The sequence below is a fragment of the Anolis carolinensis genome, chromosome 1 (genome assembly GCF_035594765.1).
Source record: "Anolis carolinensis isolate JA03-04 chromosome 1, rAnoCar3.1.pri, whole genome shotgun sequence".
Classification (NCBI taxonomy): domain Eukaryota; kingdom Metazoa; phylum Chordata; class Lepidosauria; order Squamata; family Dactyloidae; genus Anolis; species Anolis carolinensis.
In genome coordinates, this window is record NC_085841.1 from 151,886,151 (window position 1) to 151,909,532 (window position 23,382).

The following is a 23,382-nucleotide window of genomic DNA, read 5'->3' on the forward strand; positions in this document are numbered from 1 at the left end:
CTTATAATTACTCTAAGGAGGACTTACCATATCAGTTAGATTTGTTGCTATTGACTGCCTTTAAGGCTGAGAGAGTGTGACTTGCCAAGTCATAGTCCAGAGCTCAAACCATTGCATAATCCTGGCTTTGGGAAAGGGTGATATTAGACATCAAAGCAAGATTTATTTCAGTGTGGACTCATAGTGTGTCCATTCTCCAATAACCTCCAAAATCAGGGATGATCAAACAGTTAGGTAAGGACCTCCCCATGAAACAATGCATTATAATTTGATTACTATTATATTTATTTGTACATCACTTTTCTCTCAGGACTGGGATCCAAAGCAGTTTTTAATCACATTGGAAGTGCTTTGGGGAGCATACTGTCTTGAGCAGTTACTGGAAAGAAAATATATTAAAAGTGCTCTACATCAAGGCTTCTTAAAGCTTTTTCCACTTGTGACCCCTTTCCCCTCAATAAATGTTTATGTGACCCTGGATATATGGGTATATAAAATAGGTATACAAATCAAACATTTCCTGATAATAAATCAGCATTTACAAGGCTTGCTAAACAAGCTGATTTTCCTTTTTATGAAGGTCACCTGAAGCATTTTCTGCAGAAACAACTATAAACACTGCACGTTATTGCTAACAGATTTGTGTAACTGTCTATATGGCATTCAGAAACCTTTTAATGTTGTCAGTTTTTTTTCCACGACCCTAACTTTGAGCTAAGGGGACCCACTGCTTAAGAAGCAGTGCTCTACATTATAATTCCATTTAGTTTATTCATAAACTATTAATTGGGACTTCTTTAAAACAAACAAATACACACTCCCTTCTTGGTTCCCTGTCTGCTGAGTTACAAAGTGATTCCATACAACTGAGGCAAAACTGTGTGTTAAATTTATCTAGAGTTTGAACCTATACCAGGCCAGCTTGTTTGCATTTAGCGTCTCAAATCAAAATACAGACTTCTTTGCTCTTCGAAGTTGATCTTTGGTATTGTGAAATTTCCTACTTTGTATCTGAAATTACTCCTGTTAATAAATCACGAGAGTAGCTGTGAAATGGATATCTAAGTGACTTAAGGTAATGTATGAATCAATGTATATTTTGCGATTCAGAGCAGGCACTCTCTTCATCTTCCATTTTCCACCGGCTTTATTTCTGCTCAATTTTCAGTTCAAACCTTTCCAGTCTTGGGCATGTCACAGAAGGACTAATTTGAGCCTGTGTGAGAGAAAATTTGGGTAGTGCTCCATGTGCCAGAGAATGCTTCAATGTTACATGTAGCAAAATCCTCATGTGCAGCTTCCATTCTGGATTTCAGCGGTATGTGGTCCAAAAAGCATAAAGGGTCTGCCAAACTTAAAGGTGTTCCTGGCTTTGGAGAGCATTTTAGACCTATTCATACAGTGGAAGATTTTTCCACAACTGGAGAGAAGTAATTTACTCTGGCTGCAGGCACAGAGTCTGCATCTGCAGTGTCTTCCGTCCTCCTGCTTTCCAGATTAGGAACCTTTCAAGGGCAATAACTATTAAACAGCAATGGACAGGTTTAGACACTGGGTCAAGAAAACTGGGCAGGACTAGACCAGCTGTTTCAATAAAAGTAGTATAAAATTGGTTTGGCTGTTTCAGCTGAATTTCCCCCTCCTCCCTGTGATTTAAGAGAAAATGAGCTTGTGTTTTAAAAAGAGAAATTTTAATTTGAAAAAAAAGCAGGGAAGGGGATTTATTCAAAGGAATTTAGACTCCATTTTGCATTGCAAAACAGATCCACTATCCAGGCTGTAATCCAAAAGAATCTTTCAGTTGCTTCCAGATATTGCAGGTGGGCTCTTCCATTAGAAGCTCACTGCAGAAAAAGAGGCATCAAAGACAATACTCTCTATGCATGAGCTGGTTTCTAAATACAGTACTTTCAAAACTTTGTTATTGTGACCAATAACAATAGCAAAAAAAAAAAGTATTGTCGAAGGCTTTCACGGACAGAATCACTGGGGTGTTGTGTGGTTTCTTGGCTGTATGGCTGTGTTCTAGCAGCATTTTCTCCTGATGTTTCACTGGCAGCCACAGATGCAGATGACATGTCAGGAGAAAATGCTGCTAGAACATGGCCATACAGCCCAGAAACCACACTACACCTCAAAAGATTAATAGATCAATAACTGTATGTTAGCACAGCACTGTATCCCATTGGGCCACATTGGAGACTTCTGGGTGTTTCCTTAACTCTTTTAGAGAGAGGTAATGGTCCTGCAGAACCAGCATTGTGTGGTGGTTTGAGAGTCGGCTAAGGGTGCATCTATATGTAGGATTAATGTAGTTTGACACCACTTTAACTGCCGTGGCTCAATGTTATAGAATTATGGGAGCTGTATTTGACAGTGAAGGCTAAAGTACACACCAGGACTCTGAAAGACCAAGGTCTGAATCCCCAGTTGGTCATTAAAACCTTGGACAAAGCAAAATCTTCCCAATGACAAATCCTCTCTGAACAAATTCTGTCAAGAAAAAAGAACATGAATGGCCATAAGTCAGAAATGACTTGAATGCAAACAACAACAACAACAACAACAACAAAGTGTTGCTGCAAGACAGAATCTGGAAGAAAATAACCCAGAAGCTAATATTTTAATACAAATTTAACTGTAATGCACTGTGGATCAGGATAAAATATTTCATCATTGTACTCAATTGATAAAATACTGAACCTGTTGGATACTAAATCTGCTAGATGTATGCCTGGTATCTAAGAAAAGTCCTCATTTCACAGCCAGGGCTATACACACCCAGCTGTAAAACAAAATGTAGTTTCCACATATATGCATATTATAACATACATTAATATATGTGTGAACAGGACAGTTACTATGATTTTGCAACATCTCCACTGGATCTACGGTACTTCACACTATTTGCTTTAAATTTGGTGCTGATCACTGATTTTATCTATTCACTTTTATTGTATGTCTTTCTTTTATTTATACACCACACTTCTCCCAAAAGGGGACCCAAGACAACTCACAAAAATGTTTGTCAGCTGGTAAGTGATGGTGGAGTTCCATTAGGTAAAAAGATTTTTTAAAATTTTCTTGTGTGTTGTTGTGTGCGTTCAGGTCACTCCCAACATATGGCAACCCTAATCGATCAAGTGCTTTTGTTCATATGATTTGTTCGGAAAGGTTTGCCTTTGCTTTCCTCTGAAGGAGTGTGACTTGCTCATGGTGACCCAGTGGGTTTTCATGGCTGAGTAGGGATTCAAACTCTGGTCTCCAGAGTTGTTCAACGTTCAAATCACTACACCATGTCGGGCTAGTTCTTATTTACTTTGTGCTAAAAACTGGAAAACGATAATCTTGTATCTGTGTACTATTTGATGTGAATAGTTTAGCATTTTAAAATCAGAGATCTGTTTCCATTATGAGATTAAGAGTAGTCCCAGTTCTCCTACCTGTCAACCTTGGTGTATTTGGGGCACTGAGCTCTTAAAAGAGCCATATTTTATCTGACTTCTTGACTTGTATTAATTATGTTGTAAAACTGGGCTTGAAAATACAGGAATAATTTAGTCTCTCTTCTCTCACCTCCTTCAGCACACAACATGCAAATGGGATCCAAAAATAACTTTTCTCTTCCACTGCGGCTGGCACTCTCAGGTGTTAAGATTGGCTTTACACTTATGATCACACTGACTACTAAGCAGCATAAATTTTTCAAAGTGACAACGTGCCAATGCTATAGCGACTTGGACTTTAGTTCCTGTTCTTGTTAATTTCCAGCCCTTTATTAGTCGAAACTACTTTTACTGTCAGTACTTTTCAGGTTGAACTCCATGCCAAGTCAGATTTCTCCCCTAATTTTCACATTCCCAGAAATTATTAGAAGGAAGATTTTATATTTAAAAAAGAAATAATTAAAAGAGAGGAAAAAGAGAGAGGCATTTAACTTTATGCTCACATCTGCTTTTCTGTGGTCATGCCAGCTTTCTAAAACTTGGCCTTCACTTATTTTGTTTCCCTGGGTACAGCTTGCCACTTTAAAAGTGCAATGACACAGAGGAACCCATAAAACACAGGTTTTCAAAGAAGGTTCCCAGGTGCCAAAGCACTCTATGGACTGACATAGTCAAGAAAAACAGACCGATACACAGGCAAGCACCTGCAAGACACTTGCCGCTTGCCATAGTCCTTAATTTGGAAAGGGAAGTGAATCTTCTCTACACTGTAGTGGGAATAAGAGCAATTCAACTTGTATTTTGTGCAAGCTAAAAAGTATTTTCGGGGAGGATTAGAAGAAAACACAAATAGTATATCTGCACCCCCAAACCAAATAAACAATTTCTCAAAAAAACAAAAAACAAAACCTGTTCCTCGGTCAAGGTTCTTTGACAGAAACCCTGATTTAGATAGCAATATAAAAGTCAGAAATGAGGGAGGTTTCTAGTTGTCGAATATAACCAAAAAGGCTCTGTACTGGATTACCATCCATCGTGAAACTCAGAAAAAGAACTGAAGTACATTTTTACAACCAGAACACTGTTAGAAGACAGATGTTTCCGATGCTTTATTTCAGCAATTTAGAGACAAAAGAAAACAGTACTGTAGCTCATGAAGTGGTTAAACCAGGCTTTATTTAGAACGGATTCCCCAAAATTCTAATGGTGCATCCACATATCTAACAGGTATATCCCCTTTTTAAAGAGAAGGGTGCAATAATGTTACATGGAAATGTTACATGGAAATGTTACATGGAAATGAAGTGCATATAAGTATGAGCACCAATGGAAATTAGGTATAAATAAGATGTTGTAATGTTTTCATGCAGCTACACAATGTGCATTGTTGACTACGGCATTGAATGTTTGCCTTTTTTTTTTTGTATGTAAACCACTCTGAGTCCCCTCGGGAAGAGAGGGCGGTCTATAAATAAAATTATTATTATTATTATTATTATTATTATTATTATTATTATTATTACATTGAAACAATTAAAAATGGACAAAACTAAAAAATAGTGCATGCATGAGTTTGCCGTTTAAAAATAATACAGAAGGATCAGCTCACTGCGGTTCATTCCTTTCTGCCATTAGCAGAAAGCTTACCTATTGCCTTCTAGACCCAGCTCAAAGTTCTGAATTGAACCTATGCTCCTTCTCAACTGTGGCCTTGCTTATCTCCAATATCAGCTTTTCTCATATGAACACTTTCCTTGTCTTTTCAGATCCTTCAGAGCTTCCCTGCCCCAATTGTTCTTTGTCTATTGTGAAGACTGCCATTCTTCCACCTGAGATTGTGAGGTGAGTCTGCAGTTTTTGGCCAGTGTAGAGAAGACCATTGTCTACTTCCTTGAATGTATAGAGTTTATCCAAGTTTTATTCTGATGCTATGTTAGTCAACATTAGATACACATTTCATACTGAATGTTTGAAACTTTTTTTAATTGTGAAGGACCAAGAAGATATTAAAGATGGCATACCAATGATGCAAATGAAATAAAATGCAATATATAGAAATGTCTAAACATCCTAAGTACTTATGTGATTCTGTAATTTTTATGATAAGGTTTTCTCAAAACTGCTGTAAGCCACCCAGAATGTTACAACATGAGAGAAGGCATGTAACAGCTTTCAAGTAAATAAATACACACTGACAAGCAATACAAAAACTGAGATTAGAATATGAAAAGCAGAGTTGAAAATGAGCATTACCTTTTTTAAATATTTTCTTACGGTACTGCTGTCTTTCTCTATGATTGTTCTCATCTCTTTGCTCCCCATATACATTGCATTTGCTGTAAATGACATAAACACAGAGAAAAAAAGGTAAAATATAGAGAAGAATAAGGTGTTACATATTATAAAGTTGAGGAATGTCTGCTGAATTAATCTAACTCGCAAATTCAACACAGTGAATTGCAGCACTCTCTGGACCATCCTCCAAAAGATTGGATGCCTTGACAAATTGATGAACATCCTGCGGCTCCTCCATGATGACATGATGGCAACAGTCTTGGACAGCAGCAGCTCCCAGTGACCCATTTAAGGTGTCAAACAGGGATGTGTTATTGCCCCAACTTTATTCTCCATCTTCACCGCTATGAATATGCATGTTGTTGATAGGAAGCTTTCCACTGACATGGAAATCATCTATTGGACAGTTGGCAAGCTATTTAACCTCAGCAAATTGAAAGCCAAAACCAAGGCCACAACAACATCTCTTATAGAACTCCAATATGCTGATGATATACCATAAAAGAGAATTTTTACAAAATGATGTATAGATGGTACATAACTCCAGAAATACTTGCCAAGTTATATAAAAGTTAAGACTTATGTGGGAAATGTAAACAGAAGAAAGGAGCCTTCTACTATATGTGGTGGACCTGCCCAAGGATTAAAGATTTCTGGATAAAAATTCATAATGAAATGGAAACTATATTAAAAAAACCAAAAATAACATTGAAACCAGAATCTTTTTTATTAGAATTATTAGATAAGCAGATACCAAAACAAGAAAGAAACTTTTTCTACATGACAACAGCAGCAAGAATTGAATATACAAAATTGTAGAAACAACAAGCTACACCAATGACAGAGGTCTGGATTACAAAGGTTTTTGAAATGGCAGAGATGGACAAACTAACTTTAGCTCTACAGCAAACTAATCTGCAGAATCTACTAGAAGAATAGAAATCTTTTATAGACTTTGTGAAAAATCAAAAGATGACCATGACAGGATTTGATAACGAAAACTAAGATAAATAATATATTTTATCTTCCGTATTTGGTATGTTAAAATTTAAGAGATGGATGCTATCTGATAGGTCAATTGTTAAGAAATTATAATAGAAAAAATGCATAATATAGATGTATAGAAATTATAGAAGCATATACACAAAATCTATGTATATACAGTAGAGTCTCACTTATCCAACACTCGCTTATCCAACGCATTTTTGTAGTGAATGTTTTCAATATATCGTGATATTTTGGTGCTAAATTCATAAATACAGTAATTACTACATAGCATTACTGCGTATTGAACTACTTTTTCTGCCAAATTTGTTGTCTAACATGATGTTTTGGTGTTTAATTTGTAAAATCATAACCTAGTTTGATGTTTAATAGGCTTTTCCTTAATGCCTCCTTATTATCCAACATATTCGCTTATCCAACATTCTGCCGGCCCGTTTATGTTGGATAAGTGAGACTCTACTGCAGGGGTCCCCAAACTAAGGCCCGGGGGCCGGATGTGGCCCTCCAAAGTCATTTATCTGGCCCCTGCCCTCAGTTTTATAATATATTTTATATCATTTTAAATAATATAATATATTGTATACACATATAATATTGATAAAAATATTACAATGTTATACAATATAATATTAATAATACCATGTAATAATATTAATTATATGATATATATTACATATAATATTACAGTATAGTGGTATAGTTCAATATAGTAATATATAATGCTAATATTGTGCTGTGCTAATAATACAATATATTGTATGTACATTCAGCTGCTCTGAGTCCCCTTTGGGGTGAGAAGGGCGGGATATAAATGTAATAAATAAATGTAGTAAATGAATAAATAAATAATTTTAGACTTAGGCTCGCCCAAAGTCTGAAATGACTTGAAGGCACACAACAACAACAACAATCCTAATTAACCTGACTATCTCATTGGCCAGAAGCAGGCCCACGCTTCCCATTGAAATCCTGATAGGTTTATGTTGGTTACAATTGTTTTCATTTTTAAATATTGTATTGTTCTTTCATTGTTGTTGTTGTTTTGCACTACAAATAAGACATGTGCAGTGTGCATAGGAATTTGTTTGTATTTTTCCCCAAATGATAATTCGGCCCCTCCACAGTCTGAAGGATTGTGGACCGGCCCTCTGCTTTAAAAGTTTGAGGACCCCTGCTCTACTGTATAAGTATATATATTAATGTGCTTATGTATGTACATTCAGAAAGATAGTGAGAGCAAAACAGATTATATAAAAGAAGGCTAGATGGGCTAGTGGGAATAAAACCTTGAGAAAGAGAAGTTTGAGAGAACTGGCCTTCAGGAGCTATCAGGGAAAGTTCTTAAAAATGGACTATAAGAATAATATCATACTGAGAGATTATGGGTAAGTCAGAAGAGCTTTTGAATTCAAGAGTTATAGATGGAAAATATATTTGATATAAATACAGAAAGAGCACAGCATGATAATGATTAAATGATAAAAAAACAGTAACCTAACGATCTAAATAAAAATTGCAGAACTTTATAAATAATTTAATAAAAGTTTTCATGTGAAATAATCTGCTATGAAAATTTCAGTTTAATTTCCACTGAAGAAGAAGTGGGAAAGAATATATGAAGACCAGGAGACAATGTGAGAAGACAGAAGAAGATACAACCAGTGGCCTTAAAATTAAAATTGTTAGAATCCCCAATATATTATGGGGAAATATATTATGTTAAAGAAATAGAGATGAAGACTTCTTGTAACAATGATAATATTGTAAAAGAACTCCTCATTCCTCAACAATCTTCACTCTCTTTGTTTTCTCCTTGTGACATATCAGACATTTGTAAAGATGCAACTTACCAATAATTAATCTATTATCCCCAAATTTCTCCTTTTCCTTCCCTTGTCCCCCAATCCCCTACTTTCTTAGTAAATGTTTAATAAAATTACTTTGGGGAAAAGAAAGAAAGAAAAAGGATCTGCATCTTATTGCTAGTCCTGAGTACAAGAGAGTCATTGAATCAGTTGTAGAATGGCGAACAATACATAACAATACATAAGAAAATTTCATTGATTTAGAGGGACCTCTATAGTTTTGACAAACAATAGAATCCAGGCCAGTATCACAACAAATTGAAATAATGCTTTCCCTTCAAATATAGTGGTGAGGAGATAACACAACTGATCAATGTATCAAAGATGCACAAAGACTTAAAGCAACAGATGCGTGTTCATGGCTTCCCAACATACCCCTCCTTGTCTTCAGATTACTTCAATTCCTGCAAACTAAGTTCAAATGGAAATATATTTTGTGCTGAATTAACTTAGCAGAGGGCATAAAAAAGGCAGGGATGGACTCTTGTCTCTCTTAACAGACTCAGGCAAAAACAAATTATCAGTGCTCCTTCTAGCCCATATATTCTTCAGATAGACTGAACTCTATGCCTACTAAACGTGCAGTTTCAGTAGTGTTTCTCCCACTTGCAACTACTGAAACTGCACGTTTAGTAGGCAGAGTTCAGTCAACCATAGCTGAAATTATAAAATTAAACCTGTGTTTGGTCCTCCAGGCCAATCTGCACAGAGACTTCTGTTAGTTTTCTTCCATAGAACTGACAACATGTGGCTTGAGCCAAAGCTGCTCAGACAGATGACTTTACATCACGCTACATTCAGAAACAACACAGAGTACAGTGGGCCCTTGGTATCTGATATGGTTTGGCTCCAGGATCCACCATGGACAGATGCTTGAGTCCCATTATATACATTGGAGTAGTAAAATAGTGTCTCTTATATAAAATGGCAACATCTAGCTTTGCCTTTTGGATTGGGAGGGGATATTTTCAAGGTGTAGAAGGTTGATTCTGTAAATACAGAATCAGTGTATATATGGTCAGCTGAGATTTTGGGCGACATCAAAAAGAGTATAGTGTCTAGATCAAGGGAAGTCAGGGCACACCTCTATTTTGCTTTGGTTAGATCTCACCTGGAATACTGTGTCCAATTCTGGGCACCATAGTTCAAAAGAGATATTGACAACTTGGAATGTGTGCAGGCGAGGGTGACTAAAATGATCAGAGGTCTGGAGACTATGCCCTATGAGAAGTGGCTTAAAGAGCTGGGTGTGTTTAGCTCACAGATAGCCATTAATAAATATTTGGAAGGATGTCATAAGGAAGAGGGAGCAGGTTTGTTTTTGCTGTTCTGGAGACTAGCAACCTCATCATATGTGGTAAATTTTGGTGGCAACTCCAGTTGTAACGCAGCTTTGCCATGGAGTTCATCGGCTCTCACTACATATGGGAGAAATACTTCTGAGGCGGTTCCAGGGCTAAACTGCAGTGGAACCAGAGTCCCTGCTGAAAAAAAGTCATTGCTGGCAACATGGGACACTTCCCGTGTTACACTGCCCTCAATGGGGCAAGCTGGCTGGCAGATGCTTTCTCCCGTGTGATGGAAGGAGATAGGAAGCTGGAACAACGCAATTCTGTTGGTGTGTATAACAAGGTAGTAGGACTCAGAGAAATTGGTTAAAATGATAGGAAAGAAGATTCCACTTGAACTTTAGGAAGAACCTCCTGACCATAAGAGCTGTTCAAAAGTAGAACTCACTATCTTAAAGTGTGATGGATGTTCCTTCTTTGGAGACTTTTAAACAGAGGCCAGATGGCCATCTATCGGGGTACTTTGTGCTTTTCTTGCACAGCAGGGGGTTAGACTGGATGGCCCATGCGGTCTCTTCCAACTCTATGATTCTATGACTTGGTGAAGGAGCTCATGCTGTGCATATGGAAAGATCTGGGTTCAGTTCCTAGTTCAGTTAAAAGAATTAGGTTGTAGAGGATGCACGAGACTTGGCCAGTCAGATGTATTCATACAAAAAAAATTAAACCACAGTTCCTGAAAATCCTGTTTTATGGTCCAAGAGTGAGATGTCCTTTGCTTTTCTTGCCCATGGAGAAAGTGTTATTAACAAGGAGATACCAGCAAGCAATAATAGAATGGTCAACTGAATTCAAATTATGGCTTTAAAGTCTGAAGTTCAAATTCTGGATTTCTCAGGGGAATAATAATTCTGGAAAGTAAGTTTTGACATGACATTAAACTTCTTCTGATAAATTGTTGAAAACTGATGAAAACAACAAAGCAAAAATGACTGGGCAGCATGTATTACCACAACTGCTTGCAAACACCTAGTCAAGATTCTTCAGAATCCTTTTTCTTTTGTTTGTTTTTTTCTAAAAATGCAGCCAGAACAAACAGTTCTTGAGCTAAAAGGACAAATGGTCTGACCTGGTTATGGAAGTGCACTCATTACTACTATTGTTCAGTTTTGTAAATTAAATGTTTTGTGGTGAGCTTTCTTTTTTCAAAAAAGCACTTATGTTTTGTGTTATTATGTTTTGAATTGTCCTGTGTTGTGTTGAGCCTTAAAACATAAAACACTTACCTCTTCCAAGCCCCACAGATGTGAACAAATGGAAAAGAAGTTAAAATAAATAAATCAAATACATATTTAGAAGATTTATTTGTAAAATAATTATCTTGGGGCCTACAGAAAGGATTAAATCTCCTTCTCTGAGGTATTTAGTGACATCTAGAAATGCTCCAGGCTAAGAAGGTGATGATAATGTCAAACTGCCTCCTCTGATTTCTGCTTGTCACCCTGTTAACATACTGCACCCAGGCTGGGGAGAGGCAAAAGGGTGGTTGTGAGGAGGAGGAGGAGGGGAAGGAGAAGACTTCTTGCATCTTCCCAATCAAAGGCCACTCGGATGCCAATAGGGAATAAAAATAAGATGTGGCTCAATCCAGCTCTCTCACAATGGGAGGGGTTCATGACTAAAACAAGAAAGTAGTGAAAGAGAGAAAATTGGAAAAGAGCTGTCCTGATGGAGGATTTAATGTTTCACTCTGTGCTTGTCTACATGGGCTAGAATCCCTGAACTGGAGAAGTAGCTCCTGGACATCCAGATGACATCCAGGGACTTTTGGACTCTACTGTGGTTTTACTCCATGACAGCAGAAGTTGGAAAATGCTCCTGAGTTTGTCTGAAACTCCAGAGTAGTCCCACACTTTGGGTTTGCTATAGAGAGCTGTACTGGTTGTTGTCCATCTAAATTGATATTACCATTCCCTTTCCCCTGCACCCTTTTCCCCAGGTTGTGCAGTGCCTTTGCTATCAGCAAAGGTGCCTAGCGATGGCCAGGAGCTCTTCGGAGCTCCATAGTTGGCTGCCACGATGATCAATGACAGTGTTATTGGATGGTCTGGACTCCAGTCCCACGACTGCCACAATTTGGGTGTGTGTGTGTGTGTGTGGTGTGTGGTCACAGCATTTAAACACTTCTTAGAATCCGGGGCCTGAGTAGAAATGCTCCAGATTGGCCTAGAATTGTGTGGTTCATGTAGATGATTCTTACACTTCTTCTTAAAAGAAAAGCTAATTTAGCATGTATCTTCTCATATATAAAAGTCTGTAAAACCCCTGTAGTGTTTTTCAAAGTATATTTGCAATTCAAGAATTAAGTTTGAATTAAATTCTCACATGTTTTTTTCTGACAGAATATTATCTCTGTGTAGTTATATTGCTTTTATGCATAAAATGCAATTTTCTTTGCAAATCACTCACATATGAATTGTGCACAGAATAAGTCCCCTATTAAACATTTTCTATGAAGAAAATAGTATCTTGGCATAGAAACGTCATTTTCTGTGCAGAAAATTCTACTATCCTTTTTGCACAAAATGACTGCATGCAAATTTTGTGTCAAATAAGTACCAGATTGTGAAGATTCTGGTCAATCTGAGATTCTCTTAATCAGGGTTTCTTGACACTTGAAAAACACACACATATTTTGACTATTTTTTCAAATATTTTGAACATTTTCCCATCCCTAATGTTGATACACCATTCTTGTCAAGATCACTAGATGAAAAAAAGCCTCTAGGGTTTGTATCTGCTTGTCCACAGAGTTAGTTACTTACTAAATAAAGAATTAAAAATGTGGACATAAATCATTTCTGAAATAAATTAGGTGTTAGGAATTAAATAGATTATTTATTACCCATAAAAGATTAATTATCTGACAAGTGCTCTGCATTTGTCAATCATGGATTCCAGCTTTGCATGGGATATACTCTGATAGGTTACATGGTATTTGTGACTTGTTCTGGAATTTCCGGTGAGTTTAAATAATATACTGTTTCTGTTTTGATGCGTGCTGCAGCATGCATCGGGAGTGTCTATTTGTAGACACTCCAGCCCTGAGCCGGCTTGGAACTGCATTAAAGTGCTTCTGTAGAACTGTCCTGTAAGACCTGAGCAGAGCTAATGATAATAGGGTAATTTGGAGGCCTCATATTCAAGGGGCTGCCATAAGCCACTTGAAGGCAGTAAGAAACAGCAACCCTTTCTTTCTGCCCTTCTCTGACCCTCCTCTTTCTTCCCAAGTTGATTAAGCATCAATGTCAGTTTAGTCAAATGCCTTTAACAAACAGATATGGCCAACTGTGTCCAAATCTGCTTGATTTATGTATAGTGGCAAAATATTGATGAGATTCAAAATTAAGGACCACTAGAAGGAAAAAGGGATTTACATCACTGGTAGCTCTTTAACCTAAAGTAACAGCGTCAACCATTTAATATACAACATATCAGCTACATTATTACGTCCCCCTCTTGCTTCTTCCCAAAACACCAGAAGATAATGCTTTTGGAACATGGCCATACAGCCCAGAAAACTCACAGCAACCCAGTGATTCTGGCCATGAAGGCCTTCGACAACACAACAGACTCAATTAAGTTTTTTCCCAGTCTTTGGGGCTATTTGTCACCTATTCACTTAATCACCAGTTGTCCAACACAAATACATCGCATGGAAGTTCAAAATCATTTGTGAATTCAGGTAATACAATAAAGTAGGAAAGCAAAACATAACAAAATATTAAACATAAGATCACATCTACTTTGAAGTAACAAGAATCTAATACAGCCTTCCTCAATCCAACACCCTGCAGATGTTTTGGAATATAGTTCCAATCACCTGCCATCAGAGGTGGTCCAACAATGAGGCGAATTAGGCAGTCGCCTGTGGCGCAAAACATACAAGGGCGCAGTCGAGACTGCTTTTTCTGTTGGTTTGTTGTAAAACATGATGTTTTGGTGCTTAGTTTGTAAAATCTTATTGTAATTTGATGTTTAATAGGCTTTCCCTTAATCCCTCCTTATTATCCAACATTTTCGCTTAGCCAATGCTTTTATTTTTCAGTGATTGGTTTGGGGGGAGCGCCAAAATTCTGTTCGCCTACACTTGAAAAATATCTAGGGCCGCCTCTGCCTGCCATTTACATATGCTAATCGGATTACACTTGGAGAGCACTAGTTGGAAAGCTACTCAAGAGTTAGCTGACAGTATCAAGATTGAGCTATTCAAGAGTTAGCTGACAGTATCAAGCTGGGCAGTCAAATACTATCTAGTAAGAATGTATATGAAGTTATGGAGATATGAACTAGCCGATTTTCCTTCCTTTTAAAAAAATGTGCATGTTCATAGAACAAAAAACAACCAATCCATTAAATTTCAATTCGTTTTCCCTAGGGCTGAGGTCTGCCAACGGATAGTTAACATTTGCATACATTTGAAGAACTTGTGTGTGTGAGCAACTGCCATTTCTATTCCTTCAGGAGAAGTGGTAACTTTCATTCCATCTAGAAGGGGATCTATCTAGCAAGTCAATCTAAAATTGGAACCTGACTGCACAATCCTCTGTTCTATCAGCCAGAAAACACATTATTCTCTGGAAGCTGTCAGATTTTTCATTTGACTTGTGGAGCATCCAAATGCCACCTGGATATTGGCTTGTAGCAGAAAAAATTCTGTTCGCCAAGAAGTTTAACTGAAAACTGTCATTGGAAGTGAACAATCATAATGCATTGCTTGCGGCTATGTGTACTGAAAGTTCAAAAACTTGTCAGAAAATGAAAAAAAAATCTAAACAAATGTGGTCTACACATGTCAAACCAATTTAGGACTACAGGAGAGTTAAGCATGACAAACACAATTCCGCTAAATTTAGAAGTGGACGTGAGCCCTACATTTGGAAAGGGGAAAAAAAAGGTAAAGTTTGATATTGCAACTCCACTTGTTCTACACACATGAGATCCAAAACCACAAAGGTAGGAAACAGCATTGTAAATAAAAAACAAACAAAAAATATTGTATGTAATGACTAAGCCAAGCATCTGGGGTCCTCTGTGACATAAAACATAAGATACAAAATGATGTCACAGCTATGGAACAATACATAAGGTCCAAGTAAGAATGTTTTCCATTTGGTTAGCCAAACATTTGAGTTTTTTTTTAAAAAAGGAAAAACAACATGCACTCTCACACACATTTCTTTTTCCAAGAAAGATGATTACAAGGATAGCTCTAGCCTTTTGCATTTTTGGAGACACCCCTATGGATTATATGCATATATACTTGACAGTTTGCTCTACAGAGCAGAGATGGATAAATTCCAGGCTTTTGTGAGACCTGTTTTGTTTTTTTGCTAGAACTCTTATATCTGCAGACCGGAGGAGCCTTTGAAAAACAAATAAGAGTTCAAAAATTCTGAGTCCAGAAATTTTATGCAGAATTGAATAGGACTAATAGTTCTTTAAAGGAAAAAAACCCCACTTCTGGCAATAGCAAGTACTCTTCATTTCAGCAGTAGATGTTTCAGCTTTTTTTTTTTTTTGCAAAGGTAGAGAAGGAAGAATTTTCTTGATGTAATTTTAAACAGCTTCATGAACACAGCCCGTGGTTCATTTGCCATGAGTCTGGATTTTAGTCCCTGTGTAGACAAGCCATAAAATGTCATCATTTTTTCAGTGTTCATTTTCTTTTCCTTTTTAATGACTCATGGGTATGTAAACTTGAGGCAGAGCAATAGCTTCTTGTAGGCTCCCCAACTTCCTTTTTATACTTTATATGAAGTTTTGGCCTTTCTGACGGCTTACCGTTCACCTGCACCATGACACAACCCCAGAGCACCAGGAAAGAGAAGGACCACCATAACATCCCAGGAGGCCAGCATCTTTTGCTGCTTCTCTGTGTTTCCTCCTCTTGTTAGAAACAAAGATGAGAAAATGAAGGTCTTTTCTGCCTCCATTACAGTCTTAGCGAATAGGACATTGCTGGACTTCTACTCCCCCTCCATGTTAGAGTATTTCTGGTATTTCCTTAATTTTATATTAGCTTCTACCCTTTAATCAAAATGAAGGAAGTCACAAACACATTCACATTTCAGTAACATTTTAAACATGTAATAGAGACTGTATGAAAACAATGTAAAATTCAGTGCATGTTTATGACAAAGATCTCCATGCTTTTGAATCATCACTGAATTATGCATTAATGTTAAGATTAATCAAACAATTCAAACTGAAGTCACTATGCATTGGAGAGTGACATTTTGCTCATTTGGGAGGGGGTGCTCTGTATAATCATTAAGGGGTGCATTTTCAGGAGGACTGCAAGTCACTGGCATCTATTATACCATGATATCATTGGCCCAAAGATTGGGCTATGAAGTGGGATCTGGCTAGTTCCATATAATGACCCCCTAATTCACACAAGGGTTTGCCTATAATGGAGGTAGCCTGGCATCAAGGTGTGAGTGGTGAAAACCATAGGGTGACCTTCGGCAAGGGTGACCTTTGGCAAGTCCTCAGAGGAAAGCAACAACAAATTCGCTCAGGAAAATGTGGACAAGAACCCCCGTGATAGATTTCTTTTAGGTTGTTGTAAATTGAAACAAGGTATAACAACCATGAATTTGTGGATGTGACATTTTTCACTCTCCTCTCAATGTCACTCTCTCCCTCCTTCCTGACTCTTAAGGACATACTATGTGAGTCACTCTAAATGAGCTCTCCTCCAAGTGACAGCTTCAGGAAGGATGTTAGAAACCCCCAAACGGTGCTGCGTATTTCTTGGAAGTTATGAACCATGTCATTATCAAAGCATTCAAGCTTCATGAATAATATTTATGATGGAAATAAAACTGACAGCTTTTAATATTTTTGTATTTTTAAAAAACACATAATTATGAAAACCAAACAAAAATTGGGCTCTTTTCTCTCTCACACATAGGGCACCTGCAGGGAAATCAAAGCCTTTGCAAGCAATAAAGTGACTTTGTTCAGTCCCTCCCCATCCCATTCAGTAAATTATGCAGCAGAGTCACTTTGACAAATGAGCAGGTCTGTAAACATCATAAATCCTTTAAAAGCCATTTGTTTCTCTTCATGAATTTCATATGAGCATCCTACTCCTAAATAGGGGAAATTTTCATTCATTTGCAAAAAGGGCAACAAAGCAGATGCACAGTTCTTTCAAGTCACCCTTAAGTGGTGTCTTGGGAAGGTGATTTGTCCACACAACATTAAGCAAACATTTCAGTCAGGCATTACACAGGAAAATAAACAGTAGCAGAGGAAATGTGGAAATAGTAAAGGTCGTTACTCTTTGGCCTCCTTTCCTGGAAGGCAGGTGATAAAATATAATGTGTTTCCACAGGTAAGGAAACACCTCTTTTTCAAAAAGGATACGATGGAATATAATTTCTCATGTCAAATGGTATAGGACACCTGCATAACAACTTACCACTTTATCACATGTGGGGCTGCAGACATTGTAGAACGCTTGCAGCACAGTTCTTATACGGACCCCCATGATGCTCATCAAATGACGAAGGCTGACTTCAGTGGGATTCCATAGAAGAACTGGGGTGCAAGCTTCCTACAACACTGTGCCCAGAACACAGGAGGCTTCTCTTGTTCCATCTGGAACAATACGCCAGGTTGGGGGGAAGCCATGCAGCAATGCTTCCCCACATGTGATGAAGATTGCCCCGCTGATTCACCATGAAAGCTGCTGAATTGCACCAGAAGCTAGCGAATTGCCCTGTGAGAACTCATACATATGATGAGGTCCTATGAGAGGGCAAAAATACTTAAGCATACTGCAGTAAATGTGTGTTTGGGTTTTCAATCTTAGCTACGAATTTCACAGAAGGTGGAAATATATCTAGGGAGACTAATTTGTAGAATGGGCACATTTGTCGATTATGGACACACTATTTTTTTTTTAAAAAAAAAATCAGATACTGCAACTGCACAGAATGTCCCAAACTTAAATATATATGAGCTGAGCATTCCTTATATGAAGTGTTTTAGATTTGAGATTTTTCCAGATTTTGGAATATTTTCACATACATAATGGCTTGGAGATGAGACCCAAATAGAAACATTTACTTATGCTTCATATGAACACAACCTGAATGCAATTTTATGGATAATATCTGTAATCATTTTGTATGCACAGAACCACCAAAAAAGCAAAGGTGTCACTGTCTTAGTCACTCATGTGGACAATTCTGGATTTTGGAATTCACAGTATGGGTTGCTTGACATGTGATGTATACATAAAAAGGCAAACAAACAGACATATGCTTTACTCCTTTGCTTACGCCATATATGAGGGGCATATTTTTCTGCAGTTTTATCTACCATCCATAACAATTGACATGGATCTTCCCTGGTTCCCTAACTAACAGAACAGTCCAATGGTTCCTGCTCTAATGTAAAACTCAGCATTATGACTTGTCAAAAAACTCATCACTGCCTTATCAACCCTGTACTGCCAAATCTGGTTACTGTCCAAAACAGTGCTTCTTCTGTTTTCACCATGGCTGTGTGATAAAAAAAAACTTACAGATACAGGGATGGTCTCCTATTTGTCTGCAAAATATCAGTTTTCAAATTGCATATCCCACTCATCCCCAACCCAGTTGAACATTTTGCATTCACTGGAGGAAAAATAACAACAGTATAGAAGTATGCTTGGGAGCAAGAGGAAAGCCCTTGATATGGTTATGCATTATATTTTTGTTCAGGTGTGGCTTGCATGATAGATCACTGCAGAACTACTCTGACACTTGATGAAAACAGCAGTTCTAGAGGACCTTCAAAACAAGTGCATGAAGTAGAGTCATAGAGTCATAATGTTGGAAGAGACCTCATGGGCTATCCAGTCCAACCCCCTGCCAAGAAGCAGGAAAATCACACTCAAAGCACCCCTGACAGATGGCCATCCAGCCCCTGCTCAAAAGCCTCCAAAGAAGGAGCCTCCACCACAGTCTGGGGCAGAGAGTTCCACTGCCAAACAGCTCTCACAGTGAGGAAATTCTTCCTATGTTCAGGTGGAATCTCCTTTCCTGTAGTTTGAAGCCATTGTTCCGCGTCCTAATCTCCAGGGCGGCAGAAAGCAAGCTTGCTCCCTCCTCCCTATAATTTCCCCTCACATATTTATACATGGCCCTAATCAGGTCTCCTCTCAGCCTTCTCTTCTGCAGGCTAAACATGCCCAGCTCTTTAAGCCACTCCTCATAGGGCCTGTTCTCCAGACCCTTAATATTTTAGTCGTCCTCCTCTGGACACTTTCCAGCTTGTCAACATCTCCCTTCAATTGCAGTGCCCAGAACTGGACACAGTATTCCAGGTGTGGTCTGACCAAGGCAGAATAGAGGGACTGAAATCCCATTTAGTGACGCTGGCTGAGGCTGATGAAAATTGCAATCCAGAAACAGTTGGAGGGTACACATTTCCCACCTCTGCACTAAAGATTTAGTTTGTACACACCTTACTTCACTCCAAAAATAGTGGTGATGGGAGAGAGAAGTTTAGTATTACAGTTGAATTTGCCAGGCTTGGAGTAGGGGGCAATTTAGTCTCCAGGCCCAAGAACGATGCTAAATGCATGATTTCTAGGGAAATCATAAATGTATTTCCTAAGTTGGTTGATCTTTTTTCTACTCTGCCAATATGAATACAGGCAGTCCCCAGGATACAAACAAGATAGGTTCTGTAGGCTTGTTCATAAGTTGAATTTGTGTTTAAGTCAATTATATGTTTAAGTGTAACTCCAGCCCCACACACACACACACACACACACACACACTTTGGATCACATAGGGAAAGGTTAACGCCTCTATAGCCCTCGGTGGAGTAGTGGGTTAAAGCCTTGTGACTTGAAGGTTGGGCTGCTGATCTGCAAGCTGCCAGGTTCGAATCCCACCCGGGTAGAGCTCCCTCTATCAGCTCCAGCTCCATGTGGAGACATGAGAGAAGCTTGCCACAAGGATGGTAAAACATCAAAACATCCGGACATCCCCTGGGCAACGTCCTTGCTGACGGCCAATTTTCTCACTCCAGAAGCGACTTGCAGTTTCTCAAGTTGCTCCTGATATGAAAAAACAAAACAAAACACCCCTATTTGGAAGATTTCACCTCAATTTCTGTCCCTGTGATAATTGGATTTTGAAAAATTTGTCTCGCTGTGAAAACAAAGATTGGTGCTAAAGCTTTAGTGTATATACTTTTCCCTCATAACTCTTTCAAGAGGTTATTTCCCTCCCAAAGCATAGATTTCTCTCTCTTCCTGTTGCCTCATTCCTGTTCTTAACTATGAGTCATTTGTAAATGGGATGTTTGCAACTTGGGAACTGCATGTACATGAAACTTTAACAGCAAGTATTGTTGGAAAAGCCATTGTTTCTCATACAGTGTTTTTCTGCAGCTCCCATTTGTGGTGGCATTAGGGGATAAGCTGTGTAAGCTCCATAGTCAGAATGTATTAATTGGACACTTCTTCATTACATTGGGACACAGACCACGGTTAGTTTAATACAAATGTTAACTGAACTATCTTAATACCATGGAAGAGCTGAGGTTGAAGTGAAGAATATATGTATTAGCAACCACTTGGGGTAAATGTTGCATCCCTGGGCTTTATCTTGAATACACATACAGGTACTTCTAAAAGTGACTGAGTGCAATAGGTGAAATGCACTTCCAATTAAAAGTATTGAAAAAGCATTTGCATCTCATAATATGGAGTGTTTAATTAACACTCACTCTGCATTTCACAATTCTACTGTGAGCTCTTAATGCCACACAGCTAACATGTTTCTGCACTTGTGTCATCCATTTTTCATATAGACATATTGCTACTGCATGCATGAACTTAGCAAAATAATAAATCTGTGCATCATAGACATAAAATATGGATAAAGCACAGTGGTGTATATCATACATTACAAATAAACACACACAGAGGTTGTATTCCTACATTAAATTAATAAACAATGAATAAACAAATGAGAGCTGTCAAGTAAATGCTGTTTTCACATTTAATTAAAAATAAAGGTAATGAAAAATGAAAAGATTTATTACTATCACCACTCTCAACTTTTAGTCATGTTGGTGACAGCAAAGCTACTTGATCATTACTATTTTAATGAAATCCTAAAAGAATTTTTCTGATAAAGTGTTACTTTAACTTAAAAACAGCTCTGAAAACAAGAATGAAAAATGCTAATATCCTATCCAATACATTTTCATTGCAGCCAGGCCAAAGATATGCATTCATACCACAAAACTAGCATGGTGCACATGGGTTGAGCGTATCCACTCAACGCACACCAGCTGACAAAGTGGTTGTCAATTTGCCTTGGCATGTCTCCTACACATACTTGAATCCACATTTACCATACTACCATGATGTTACCACATGTGCATTAGTGTTGGCACATTAGGCATATAAAAACAACAAAGTTCTCTAGCATCTTCAAAATGAGCACGTTTATTAGAGCATGAAATTTCATGGACAATGGCCCATCCCATCTGATGCTATCCAGAATTTCAGATATATAAACAGAACACATAGTTAGGAGCAGGATTGTAGACAATGAGATTAGAGAGCTACCATTTCATCCCAGACCATATGTTTTAGCGCGTGTGTGACTTTGTGAACACACATGCCCACACACATCTCTGAAATTCTGGCTAACCCTTCATGCATCTGATGAAGTAAGCAAAAGGCCCTGTAAGCTAGGAGAGTTGCTATGCGTGAAGATTAAGAACTTTCTGCCTCCCAAGTAAGAATTTTGTCCTATGCAATTTTTCATCAGTTCCCAAAGTATTTTAAAACTTTAGATGAACATTTAGAATGGGAGTTTGGGCATTTAAAGAAAAATACAGTGTTGTCAAGAGAATGTGAACACAATCAATATAAGTGTTCTAGGTGCAAACAAGTTTCCATTCTCTATCTGAGTATAATGCTGCACATTTCCAAAGTGTTACTGCTTTGAAAATCCATGTGTCAGGCCACTGTTCTATTTAAGTCATTGTCATCTGTAATAATTGGCAATGGCTCTCAAAAACCCTTTGGCACCCCTTACTGGAGATGCCAAGAACTGAACTGGGGCCTCTCCTCCCTCTCTTTGGCAGGAAGACCACCTGCTCCTCCTTTGAGCTACAGCCCTTTCCTTAAATCCACATTGAATACAGGTTGTGTCGTGATCTGGCTACACATTAGGAGTATAGTTTGGGAGTCGGTTTCCTGTGTTAATCCCAGGCTACTCCTTTCATGTGGCAAACCAGGAGGGTGGATACATACTTCATGTTGTGTAGTGCCAAAGAGATTTGACCAATAGCCCAGAGATTTTTTTTCTTACTTTGGAGATTTTCAAATCATTTTTCATTCTTTTGTCTTTAAACTAAGGATGGGCAATTTAGGCTGTCCCTGGTCTGCCCCCTCAGGAGGCCACATGATTGCTCAAGTTGCAAAAATAGGTACAAAGTAGGATGAAAGGAAGTCCACTTATGAGTGGTAATGGTCACTTTTTACTTGTTAAACAGTGTAGAAGGATACTGAAACTTGTTAAAAATGTGAATGCCACTGTCTATGGTTCTTTAAACATATTCTTCGATCTCTAATTTGTTTCCTGTCTGCATTTTTTGATATTGTTGTTATGCTCATGCATATTTACAGCCCAACATTTAGTTCAAGGTAACATTTTAAATTCATAAGCTTTTAGGGGAATGGAGTTGAAATGCAGCAATTTTGCTTACTGTAGCACCATTGATTCTTGGTTAAAGTTAGCACATACTAGATCTAGAAAAAAATCAGGAAAAAAATCGTTTTCTTGCTTTTCTCCCCAAGGCCACTTCTCCCACCCAAAGGGAATAAAAAGATGATGCTATTTATACATGTATAAGTCTAGAAATTTTAGTTAAATGATGACCCCCCCCCCCCAAAAATAGATTGACTCATCAATGTGAGTACTGTACTTTAACTATTATTAAAAAGTGAACCACCCTCTTCTCTGAGTACAGCGGTGAAAGGCAAGGGCTTAATCCAGCCTAGGAAAACTAATACAAGCACTGACTGTAGTACTCTCTTCTCCGTGGTGCCATTTCTAGCCTTTCTGATTGCCCGGTTGGGGAAATGGAGGCAGTGGCCAAAGGCTATTGGATCCCTGAAGTGGTATTGGTGTTCTCCTCTTTCTGTAGAATGACCCTCCACTTGTCCATGGATTATATCAAAATCCACAATTTTGTCCCCAAAACCTGCACTCAACCTATACATGACATAGACTTATTGTTTAATTTTAAAATGTCTCTTATTCGTTTAACTGTATTTTATTATCCCATTTTAATTGTTTATTTTAAATTTGTATTGTTTTTAGGCATTGAATAGCTGCCAATATGTAAAGCTGCCTTGAGTCCCCTTCGGGGAGGAGAAAGGTGAGA

General features: G+C 38.0%; 1 protein-coding gene across 1 annotated transcript in view; it reads right to left on the reverse strand.

Moving 5' to 3' along the window:
• The window catches only part of ldah (lipid droplet associated hydrolase), a 106,476-nt gene that overhangs the window by 9,388 nt on the left and 73,706 nt on the right, over positions 1-23,382 (reverse strand). Inside the window, exon 6 of the mRNA XM_003215464.3 lies at positions 5,700-5,782. Coding sequence (XP_003215512.1) covers positions 5,700-5,782 — 83 coding nt within the window. The remainder of the gene's footprint in view (positions 1-5,699; positions 5,783-23,382) is intronic.